Source organism: Sphaerodactylus townsendi, linkage group LG09, assembly GCF_021028975.2.
Source record: "Sphaerodactylus townsendi isolate TG3544 linkage group LG09, MPM_Stown_v2.3, whole genome shotgun sequence".
NCBI classification, from domain to species: Eukaryota; Metazoa; Chordata; class Lepidosauria; order Squamata; family Sphaerodactylidae; genus Sphaerodactylus; species Sphaerodactylus townsendi.
The window spans coordinates 43,144,336-43,156,740 of NC_059433.1; the positions used below are offsets into that span (position 1 = coordinate 43,144,336).

The following is a 12,405-nucleotide window of genomic DNA, read 5'->3' on the forward strand; positions in this document are numbered from 1 at the left end:
CCAAAATCCTCTTCAGCTTGAATTCAATCCAAGGCTGCTTTGTGAAAGGCAGATGTAGCCAGCCTCTCATTTTCAAAAAGTCCCATGATTTGAGAGAACGGTGTTACCGTCACATAGATAATGACTAGGAGGCTTGCAAAGATCTAAGTTCTATGGCACTGATCAACCAGTTAAGACTTAGGTATTCCTCAAACCAAGCAATCTCAGACAATAATATTCTCATATGGTTCCATCCAATTGAACACTGGAGGTACAATAGATTTAGATTCCTGAAACCATATTGTTGTCATAAATAGCTATCTGCAATAACTCCATTAGGAACATTTTATTCTACCACCACCTCCAAGACCGTCCCAAAGCAGGTATTTTGTTACCAGCCAGTTTCTCCATGTCATCATATTACACAAATAATACATGACTGAAACTTAGCTGGCTGATCTGAGTATCCCGCTGGCCATTTCGGTAACTGAAGTATTATTAATATGATGACTGTTATTATTAATCATTTCTACGCTTCACACAATGCTTTATAATTTGCATCTCATTTTATCACAGAATAGTGTCGTACATCATTAGCTAAGCTGGAAGAAACAATGAGGGGGGAGGGAAGCTTTCCTGTTCCATAAAATCCCAAGTTCTGATAAATAAGACATTCCCTTTCAGTTTCTCAGCCTGGAGGTATCTGAAAGGCACCAAAATATTTCTTATATTTTTACATATTCAGAGCATCTCAGAAACATTATCTCGTCATCTCAATATATTTTATAAAGAGCACATAAATATGTCTTTTTTCTTTTAGGCCTTGGCTGTTTTATCAAAGCTGCATAAACGTATCTGAAGGTGTTGTGCACTCTACTCTAGCTTTGGGCCTTATGCACAGTATTTATAGATGTATTCTTCATGTACAGCAATTGTCTTCTAGATTCCTTCAGCAACTGCTTTTTCACTTCATTATCCTTTCATAGTTTATTCTGCATTTTCAACTGCCATGGGTATCAGGGCTTGAGATAGTTCATAAGAATCTCTCCTTTACGAAGCATAAATCACAGCTTCTCTCTGCTTTGTATCCGATTGATGAGAGCAACGCCAGCCTTTTCTCTGACTCTGATAATGCTTCTAGTCGGTACAGTCCAAAATCCTTTTGCCTCCTCTTATGCAGTCTGTTCTTGTGCCTGATAATGACTCCCTTCTGACCAAGAAATTGAGAGTGCTCTTTGGAGAATGCTACTACAGACTGAAGCCAGGCTAGCATGTATCAGGTTTCTGTCCAATTGCTGAGAAATAGGTCATAATACCACAGCTTATCAGAATTTAAGGCGATAAAATCAGACAGGGTCTTGCACAGATGGGACTGCTGTTCCCTAGAGGATGACAAGTATGGAAGGAAGAAGAAACACAATAATTGAATTGTTTTCAGACCATAACCTTCCCCCTCCAAACTTTTAAAAACAAGTCCCCAGAAAAATCTGAGAGGCAAAAAGTATTCCTTTAGTTTTTCACAAAGGGCAAGTGCCAGAGGTGGAGACAGAAAGTAACAATGTCAAACTGATTCCAAATTAATCTACCTTTTAAACTAGATAACTACCGTGAACTAGAGTATTAAACTGAGGGATCAGTGTTCAAGTGTGGAGCTCTTGTAGATGTCAAGCTATTACAAGCTTTATTAGATGAAACGTGGCCTGAAGGCTTTAACAACGCTTTCTTGGATGTGAATGCCGATAACAGAAATATGTTGCTGATTCAGAAAATATAAACCTTCATGAATAAATTCTGCACATTCATCTTTTTTGGGGAAAAAATACAAGCTCCTGCAAGTCATAACAATTTACTGCAGAGCAATGCCACTGGCTGCAGTGAAACTAATATTTTATGGGAACACTGCATAGGGGGGAGAGTTTGGAGGGGTGCAAAGAAATGTGCAGAGGGGTCAGTGCCTTGTCTCCCGGCAACCCCAGCCCCACCCCCCACCCCAGCTGAGAATTAGGCCATACGGAAGAGACAGCTCGCAAGGAGTGAAGGGCGGGGGGGGGGAGGTTGCAATTTCAGATAGGTGACTATGGGGGCTGGAGAGGGGGAGGTACAAAGTGTTTGCTCCTGGACCTGCAAGCAACGTGAGGCAGAAGCGACCAGTTCTCCACCGGCCCGGGGGTGGGGGCGGCCGCCCGAGGGAAGAAGCGGGGGCGGCGGCATTGGGCACGAGGCGGGAGGTGGGGCCGGCCTCCTCCAGAGGCGACTCGGCAAAGGCCGGCTTGCCACCCTGCCGCAATTTCCCTGTGTCATGGCTCCCGTTTCCTAGCAACAGCGGCGAGGTTGGCCAGCGGCGGCAGAGGCAGGCAGGAGCGAGTGGCGGCGAATCAGCAGCTCCGCCAGCTCGCGGCAGCCACCACAAGGCGCGCGGGAGCCGAGCGGCGGCGACGGGGCCACGATGCAGAGCGGAGCGGGAGGCGCTCCCGGCTGGGACTCCGCCGTGCACCCGCGGAGGCTGCCCCTAGCCCGCCCGCCGAGCCGTTGGCGGGGATAATGAGCGAGCCGGGAGGCCGGCGGGGCTGGGCTGCGGCGTCAGCCTGGGCTGCAAAGTTTCTCCATGGTTTCTCTCTGGGCTGCCAGGAACTCGGCGACGGCGCCGACATCCCCCCGTCTCCCCCGGTAAGACACCGGCACTTCCACGCGCCACCGTTGTGAGCCCTCCGCTCTCACCGGGACGTCCCCTCGAGGCTGGACTGGAGGGCGAGCTCGCGCTTTCCCTCCCCCCCCCCTCCCCATGCACGCACCCGCTGGGCTGGGGAGACGGTGCCAGGAGGGCTGGAAGAGCGCGTGGGGATCGTGCGGCGAAATGAGCGCAGGTGACGGGGTTGGCCACCTGACAGTCCCTTGGACGGATTTTTCTTGAGCAGGCAAGTTTGGATTTGCAAAGTTGAGAGACGTGGCTGCCCTACTCGACGGCTCCAGAGCCAACTCAACGACTGTCTCCTTGATGGCCAAGCTTTCGCCTCCGGAGATGCTGCTAGTCGAGCTGTCCAACATGCAGCTGCATCAGGACTGTACCCAATAGACTTGGACAACTTTGCTAATGTCACTATGTAGGACAGCCTAGCACCAGGTATGTCAGCTCTGATATTTCAAGGGCTCCTGTCCCTCTGGCACCCCAAGGAATTCAAGAACTCCTTGGCATCTAGAGGAAACTCCTCCAAAGCAAGTGGATGATTGGTGCAAGCTAAGGGTTTTTTTTACGCAAATGGAAGCTGTGTATTCTTTGTGTCTCATTCAACCAGAAGAACATCATTGAAAACAAATACTATATCAGCTATTGCTATCTATTTTCATCTATTGTATTTGTTTAGTCGTCAAACACTGCTAAAATCCTGAAAAGAAACTACTGTGACAAAAACACCAGCTGGATTTTTTTTTTAATATATGGCATGGTGTAAAGTAGATCCAATTACTGTCTCTTGTGAGTATTGCCAAATCCTGTGTTTCCTCATAGCATATTCATGAACAGTAGCTTTCTTTTCAGGAAACCCACCTTGGCCTTTGCCATTTACCAATAGCAACTGCTAACATTGTTCAGATTTCTGACTGTTAGCAAATGTTCTGTCACTCTCACTGGGTACACAGCTTTGTCTGTTGGTGTAGCAGGGAGAATTTTCATTATACCAAAGGCTAAATCTTTCATTTAAGAAATCAAATTAATTCTTTCTGCATTACTCAGTAGCAATCAGATCCTAATAGAAGCCGTTGAACTGCTTTTAGATGCAGTACAAGAAGCAGAAATGTTTTTTGTAAGAAAATGTCTGGGATGTAAATGAATGATAAAATTGCTGAATCTGAGGATATTCAGGAAATTGAGAGATTTAGATGATCAGGGAAATAAGATTACTGAGGATGCTGACTTAACCAGATTTCAAGGCAGTGGATTTATGCAGCATGTTGGACTGATTGCTTTTATCTTTCTTTCCCATAATCTATTTCAGATACTCTTGGAAAAGTCAGAAATAACCTATCATAATTCTTTAGTATTTTCCTATTCTACTAAACAGTTTGTAAGGAAGAGGTCAATAGTCATTTATAGCTTCATTGTTTGAATACTCAGATTATGAATTTTGATGCTAATGTAAATAATACCTTGCAGATTATTTTGGACTGCTTTGGCAACACAAGAAGTGAGATTCAAAGTAGTGTTCCCTCTCTTTTTTAATCAGGTTTAGCATAGTATCTTTCTGTTCCAGTTGCTTTGTCACATTGATGAGCTGAAAATTCACTGGTGTTACGTAACATTACCTTGAACATCATACATGATTCTAAATCAGCCAGCTGTTCACAGGTTATCCTCACACCCACAGCATAAAGGAAAAATCTGCCCGCATAGTGGAAAGAAGACGTAAAAGGAATTGCTTACAAGAAACTTTTTTTATTTATATGAGAATCTGTTTATTTCCATAGCACATTGAAAGCAATAAAGGATCATCTGTAGGCTAAATAATGTGTTCAGTGCAATAAATAACTATTCAGGGCCTAAGTAAAATTATTCTTTCTGCATTTCTTAATTTTTTGTTCATTTGATTGAAATGCATGTCTTTCTTGAATGATATATCCCCATCTGTAAGCCCCTTGTGTAACAAAACCTTTTGGCTTCATGCAGAGAAGATGGCCTGAGGCTAGAAAAGAGCTTAGTAGGTTCTAACAAAAACAGGAGCCTACGCATTCATATTAAAACAGTATGGATTATTAAAGCCAAGCAGTACCTCAAGCTGTGATTAAAGCTGCATCAAAATTTTGCCTCAAAGCAGTGGAGAAAATGCTTTTCATCTTGGGTACTGTAAGGCAGAAAGGGACTGAAAATTGAAACGTAGGTAACTTTAAAGACGGGGCGAGTTTTCTGTGTAAATTGCTACCACTATATCAATCCACTATTTTGATTCTGAAATGTTTGTATAATGTAGATTCAGCTTGTTTTAAACAACTGCTATGTCTGCTCTTTATAGATCACACTTTGTCCCCAGAGTATGAATTCAAGCATGTACAATCTGCACACGAACCTCTCCTCATTTTAGAACACCTGAGATTAGAGACCCTCCAATGAGATCGTTTAAAAGAATCTTTATAGGCTGTTTCAGAAGTGGGGGGGGGGGAGAGAGAGAGAGAGAGAGAGAGAGAGAGAGAGAGAGAAAAGCTACTATTTGTAAAGACAGGGTAGCCAGTCTCCAGCCCAGGTTTCCAGGTCTGTCAAGCTGTCCGCCTGAGGTGGAGTTGTTAAAGGAGTTGTCAGGAACCATGGTGGCATAAAAAGAGCAGATGCCAAGTTAAAAAGTATGAGAGAAAGGAGGCTACAGCCTGTGTACTTAAGATTGAAGAGAAGCTCAAATCCTGAGGGCAAAGGGCCGTAGCTAGAAAGAACTGCTAAGCTCTAGTGGCCTTTGAATTGGGAGATGTTATGTTTGTTTTTACTCCTCTAATCTCATCCTTGCCCCAAGAAATTAGGCTGGCATCTGTGCTGTCTCTACCTCACCCAGTGCTTGAGTGGGAATTTCAAATGGGTCTCCCTAGTCCATCATTCTAATCATGATACCATTCTGCTTCAAGGGAGACATTTCTTTTTCTCCAACTTTCTCGTCCAACCTCCAAGCAAGAAATAAAGACCTCTAATTTAGATTTGATAAAACTGAGTTACAAAGCTTTTGCTCCATCTCGGTCTTACAAGGTGTTTCACTAGAGGGATCCCTACCACCTTGTACATCTTTTTGGTCTAGTGCTGGAATTTTGTTTCAACTCACTCATCTGTTTGCATGTCAGAGTGTCTGGCTAGATTAGTCTTTCATAGTCTGTGAAGCATCACAGTGGCTTCATGCATTTATGCTTGGGTTTGGGCTTTGAGAGAATGATTCTCGTGGGATTGAGGTCCTGTTCTAGATTAACCAATATCTTAGATATTGGAACTCCATGTCAAGATTTCATGATTGTTAAACAATGTAGAGAAAATATTTTCCAAGAAGCCTAAGGGATAGTTACTGATGGAAGAACAAAATCCTTGTTGAGCCATGGACTGATTGTGTATATGCCTCGAATTTATCATGGTTCTTCAACAAGTGCACAATGGGTGCCAAGTGCCACACCACCTTTTGTGACAGTGCAGAGACTTGTTGTTTGGGACTAGAGAGCTAGCATGGTGTAGTGGTTAAAAGTGATGGACTTCAGTCTGGAGAGCCGGGTTTGATTCCCTGCTTTTCCACACGAGCAGTGGACTCTTATCTGGTGAACCAGATTTGTTTCCCCACTCTTACACATGAAGCCTGCTGGGTGATCTTGGACTAGTCACAGTTCTCTCAGAACTCTTTCAGTCCCACCTACCTCACAAGGTGTCGGTTGTGGGGAGAGGAAGGGAAGGAGTTTGTAATCCGCTTTGAGACTCCTTACGCTTGAGAAAAGAGGGATATAACTCCACAGTCATCGTTTTGTTATTCCATTGAGAATTCAAATGGAGGCCATGCATACTCTGGTCACATTCCTTTCTTCCATCCTTCAAACCTATGGGTCCAGGGTGAAAATGGACACCACTACATTTTTATGAGCTTCAATATGACAAAAACTTGTGTGTGCTTTCTATACAATTGGCTTTGTGAACACGCAAGCTCGCTCATCTTTTCTGCAACAGCTGCTTTAGCTCTCTGAACTTTGTCTAGAGCTCAGACTGTGCAAAGTGAGCTTTTATGAGGTTAAAAGAGCATGAAAAAAAGTTTCAGCTCTGCTTTTGCAATACAGGGCAAGCAAAGGCGCAATTGCAGCTTGCTTCCTGCAGGTTAAGATGCAAGAGCTGAGCTGGGTGACCTTGGGCTAGTCACAGTTCTTCTGAGCTCTCTTAGCTCCACCTACCTAACAGGGTGTTTGTTGTGAGGGGGGGAAGGGAAAGGAGTTTGTAAGTCCCTTTGAGTCTCCTTACAGGAGAGAAAGGGGGGGATATAAAACCAACCCTCCTCCTCCTCCTCCTCCTCCTCCTCCTCCTCCTCCTCCTCCTCCTCCTCCTCCTCCTCCTCCTTCTTCTTCTTCTTCTTCTTCTTCTTCTTCTTCTTCTTCTTCTTCTTCTTCTTCTTCTTCTTCTTCTTCTTCTTCTTCTTCTTCTTTTTCTTCGGCATCAAAATAAATGCATTTATTGACTGATTTATCAAAATACCCCTACCTTTCATTGTGACTTAAGGCAGGCAGGGAGGAGGGCTGTGCCAGAATTGAGTATGCTGCTCAGAATAACTAAATGGACTATGGGCCTTTCTAGCCAGTTGTGGATGTGGACTGTGGCAAGGAGGAGGCAGTTTAAAGAGAAGAAAAGTAGAATCAAGGGAAGAAAAGTAGAATCAAGCAGCATGGAGTCTAGAAGGAAATAAGATCTGTGTATTCATATAAGAACAATAGACCTTTTCAAGGAACATTATGTGGAATCCATTTAGGACTATTTTCCAATCCATACTTATAGTGAGAAAGAGAACACTACTTTCACTATCTCAGGGGACCCTCCCCCTATACATTGTTTTACATACACCCAGTGTCTTATTAATCAGTTAAGTTCTAGTTTATGTGCACAGTCATAAAAAGGTGATTGATTGTTTAGCAGTCCAATGCATTTCTGTTTCTGTCAGTGGTGCGGAAAACTGTAGACTGTCATAAAGCACTGTTTCCTAAGCCACCTTGGCATGCTGCATCATTTGTCTCTCACACACACGCACTTCGTTATGTGAGAGAGATTAGTCACTAGTGACTGAGCAGAGTTTTTTTTTTAAAATGGATGTGAACCGTGATTTGCGAGCTAGAGGGACTTTGCAATGTGAGCTGCTGATTTGGCTGTCCTTGGGCTCTCATGTTCTTTTCTCCATTTTGCTGCAGGAGCCAGAATTGCTGTAGGGAATTGCCCAGGATAGCCAGCCATGATAGCCACTGGAGGCCTCCTGAGGATCTCAGCCAGGAAACAGGATCCACTGCGGCCTCAGAGCCAGGTTCCAAAACGCAAGCGCAAAGCCAAAAAGAAACGCAAGAACGACGTGGTGGTGGTGAAGGGCAAGCTCAAACTCTGCTCACTCTCAGGCCTCATTGCTCTCTGTGGTATCTTGGTGCTGCTTGTGGGAATTGCTTTGGCAGTAGTAGGCTATTGGCCCAAGCCTCTTTACCGAGCAGGAGAGAACCAATTCTTGCCACCACATGGAGGAACCACCAAAAATCGCTCCAGGAGCCAGACAGGAGATCCAGGAGAATCTCGTCTGGAAGGCTCAGGGACCAATTCCTCCTTCCCTAACAGAAAGAAGGGTCTTCCTCATTCATCACCTTCCCCCTCACCCTCCTCCTCTTCCTCAGTAAGTTTCCTTTTTCAGCTTTTCTCTGGGTATTTGCATTCAGACAAACTTAAGGTGCTAGGGCCTCTTATCATGGGCATTGGAATCTTCCTCTTCATCTGCGCCAACGCAGTGCTTCATGAGAATCGTGACAAGAAGACCAAGATTATCAACCTGCGGGATCTGTACTCCACGGTCATAGATGCACACAGTCTTCGGGCCAAGGATGGGCCCCCCTCAGCCTCTGTGGCCCCAGTTCCAATCAATGGCTTTGTTAACTATGTTCAGCCTCGGGGGCTGGAGCCCAAACCTGGCACTGGGTCTGGGGAAGCCTTGGGGACTGCTGCCATGCTAGCCAAAAGCACCTGGCACCCATCTGTGGGTGCCCCCCTGTCTCCTCCTGACTTAGCATCAACACCACGCTGCTCCTCTTTCTCTTCTTCAAGGCAGCCACCTCCACCTAGCTTGGCTGAGGCTGTGTACAGCATATATCGGGAGAGAGCAGCCTTGGACAGACCTACTCGAAGCCCACCTTGCAGCCCCCCAGAGAGCTGGGACCAACGCAGCACTGCCAGTTCCATTGTGGGCTCCTCAATCAGCGCCTTCACTTTGTTGCCACTGGCTCAGGGGGAGGCAGCAGATAAAGACCGTCGTGGATGGCGGAGACCATTGGGTGAACGAGGGACCAGGGAAATTCCACGGGGAGAGTTTGAGCTCAGTCTGACTGATCTTAGGAACAAATATGTGGACACAGGGCAAGGTCACATCATGCTGCCCAGGACGGGTAAACGCAAACTGGTTTTTAGACGCCAGAGCACAAGCTGCCTCCCTGATGCCAGGAGATCCCTCTCCCCAGAACCCTCACAAACACTGGACAGTAGCACAGACTTAGACTCTAGCCTTTTAGTCAAGGCTTCCTCTTCCAGTTACTCAAAATCTCTAGATCTGGGGGACTCTCCCCCTTCCACACCACCTGGGGATAGGAGAGATTCCCAGAACTCTCAGTGTGATCAGTACAGAAGCAATAAGGGCTATACCCCACTGGAGGAGACAGGCACCTCCTTGGAATCTATTGCCAACACCCCAGCCCATAAAACCCAGGATTGTGATGTCAACCCTAGTGGGGAAACTGCCCCTTCAGAGGAAACCAGCAATGAACAAACAGAACAGCAGCAGCGTTTGAAAATTCAAAGACAATATACAAATAAAGAGAAACTCTTCATGATCTCCAGGTCAGATGCTGTTGCTGGGCTGGAGGAAGGAGACTTGGAGAACACTGGCATTTAAACAGAATAAAATGGAGATAAGCACCAGAACAACCTGTAATCCTTCTGCCCCCTGGTGGATCTGGGAAACTGGTCACTATCCAAAGAGATGAAGTTTGTTAGCCTTGAATAGCATTCATTAAATTTACGTAGTTCTTTTCAGGAAAAAAGAAAAACCCGAACAGGAGTTTGAGCTGTTCAGTTGTGATCCTATATTTCATGGAAGCCAAATTGTATTACAGATCAGCAACCCAGTAAATTCTTTGGGACAAACGAACCAAACTTCTTGACAATAATTGTGCACTTTACAAATTTTTACTTTCCAGCCCCTTTCTTCTCTCTTGGATTTATCATGTCATTAACTGCACAGTCTTTTCTGAGCTGCAGACAGAGGTGATTTTCAGTTCTGCAAAATCGGTCTCTCTTCTTCATTTTACTGTTTGCTTAAAGTATGGTATTGGCAGGAATTGTAAAAAAAGGGAAAGCAGCTCTTATTTCTGTGAAAGTGTCAGCTGAGGAAAGACTGGTGACGGGTAGAATTGTGGCCTGCTGAAACGCTGCAATACTAAATTCAAATAAAAATTATTTTATTAAGTATTATTGCACATGTATGAAGTAATAGCATTAATAACCATTTTTAATTTAAATAAAATATGTTTACAGTTAACAAAGTATATTCAGGCAATTCTTCATTTCCTGCTGAATCACAAATGAAATAAGACTATATTTTCAGTTAAAGGTTTTTTTTTAAAAAAAGTTGTATTTATTAAGTTAAAGAGAATAATGATAATAGTAAGTGTAAATAAATCACAGAAATCAAAACGAATAAGCAAATTTGGTTTAAAAAAACCCTTTTGTGGACAGGATAACCTGGGAAATCCAAATACTTTTAGGTTCAGGGTTCAGCACCAGGAAATATTAAGTATTAAAATGTTCAGTTGTAGTTTTGCAGCGTGATTGAAAATGCATTTCTTATAAGGGCTCCCTCCAGACAAAAGAGATTTAAGTCTAATAATTTGTTTAGGTCCAAGGTTCAAGATGGGGAATGATTTCAAAACTAACTTTTGACTTACTGCAGTTACCCTGAAATGTTTTTTTTAAGTTTACATGATGACTATGTCTATCCTGTATTCTCCTCTGAAGAAAAGTTTGACAACTGACAAGTTCGCCTCACAGATTTGTTTACTTCATTTGTGTCCTACTTTGCTAACATTCACAACCAATGTTTTATTTATATATTGAAAATAGTTATATCTTTCTACTGATGATGGGATCTCAAGAGATTTTACAGTAATTAAACACAGCAGAAACAATAAAGTAACATTAATAAAACAATAAAAGCATACAATAAGACCAGAATAGATAATGCATTACAATCAAACAGCAGAAAGGGAAAGATCACAGGCCTGGATAAATAAACATTTTCCTTTGGCACCCAGTACTGAGCAATGTATGGAGAAGAAGTTCCTTTCCTTTCTCAGAAGTTCTGTAATTCATAAATCCTTCGCAGAATAGTTCTAAATAAATTGTTTAAAGGACATAAAGGCTGAAATGAATTTTGTCATTGCCAATGTAACGTTAGGATCACTGTCACTTAATAAATTAGATATTATCTCAAACACAAAGATACTAGTCCAATCTGTTAAATAAGGAATTATATAACTTGGTTCTATAAAAGCCACATTTCAGGACCATGCATGCTAGATAATCAATTGAACCAGAAGAACACAGGCAGGTCCTTTCTGAATATGTTAAGTTTATGTATCTACATTGCATACCCATAGAAGAGCAAGAGAAATAGCTCTTACAAATAGGGAATTTTCAAGAAACAGGTACAAGCAGACCAGCAGCATGGGGGAAGAATTTCAAAGAACTGAGAAGAGCAAACGCAGTGAGCACAAATTGATGTGCTAACATAATCAATCTCTTTAATACACTTTTTAATTTCAGAAAAAGCCTTTGAGTTTCCAAGATCTCTAATCATATCCCATTATATGCCTATCAAAAACAATTTCTCATAAAAAATATTTTGCCATGAGAATCTATATGGGTCATACGTCACGAAAACCAGATATCTCTCAGTGCTTAAAAAAAACATGAAAAATCGCTCCAGGAGCCAGACAGCTTTGAGAGACATTTGGCTAAACTCAGAACAAGGACAACACCATTGACCCTCTAAGGGGCATTTAACAGCCTCCATAAAACTTAGAGCTGAGAATAATCAATAAACTCATTAGCAGCATTTATCCAAATGGCAACAACAAAAATACTTGATTTTATTAGTCACAGCCTTTAAATGTAGGTTCCAATGCAGATTATAAGAAAAGAGAATACCAAGATAACCAACTCTTTACCATGATCAACATCAATGCCATCTAGTCTCAATGAAAAGAGGGCAGTTTTTGATTAATGGAAGTCCTTTCCTAAAACAACACTCAGGCCCTTTCTGAACGGGGCCAAAAACAGTGGCCCAGGGACGGAAAAACACCTGTCCTGTGCAGCCCCGAGTGACGTGAAGGTGCTGCTTTCCACCTCCCTTCCCAAGGGAGGTTTTGGAAAGTGTCGCCTTCCCATCAGCGCAATGTGAACCAAACCAAGCCGAAGGCGCCGCTTTCCCGTCCCCCCCCCCCACTCACCTCGTCCTCCAGCATCGAAGGACGTGCGGAGCCATCTCTTCTGCACCAGCCTCTGCGGGGGCCACTTGCACGCTCCCTTGCGAACAGCCCCCTCCCCTCCCCCGGCATAATTTCTGCCGGTGGAGAGGCGCCTCAGAAAATAGTTTGTAATGATCTTTGCAATCCATCTCTTAGATGGGACAAAAGAACTGA

At 43.6% G+C, this 12,405-nt stretch overlaps 1 protein-coding gene across 2 annotated transcripts; it reads left to right on the forward strand.

The window, feature by feature from the left end:
• Positions 1–2,179: 2,179 nt before the first annotated feature.
• Positions 2,180–11,117, forward strand: TMEM200C (transmembrane protein 200C). 2 transcript variants are annotated; one of them, XM_048507840.1, is made up of 2 exons: positions 2,180–3,100; positions 7,870–11,117. In XM_048507840.1, exon 2 carries the CDS (start codon positions 7,911–7,913, stop codon positions 9,597–9,599), a length of 1,689 nt encoding a protein of 562 aa, XP_048363797.1. In that variant the 5' UTR covers positions 2,180–3,100; positions 7,870–7,910; the 3' UTR covers positions 9,600–11,117. The 2 variants fall into 2 exon arrangements, with proteins under 2 accessions (XP_048363797.1, XP_048363798.1); XM_048507841.1 differs by lacking the exon at positions 2,180–3,100 and adding an exon at positions 3,130–3,451.
• The last annotated feature ends 1,288 nt before the right edge of the window (positions 11,118–12,405 follow it).

What these genes read in the sequence shown, in the direction of transcription:
- TMEM200C (XM_048507840.1), top strand. Translation starts at nt 7,911, where the DNA reads ATGATAGCCACTGGAGGCCTCCTGAGGATCTCAGCCAGGAAACAGGAT.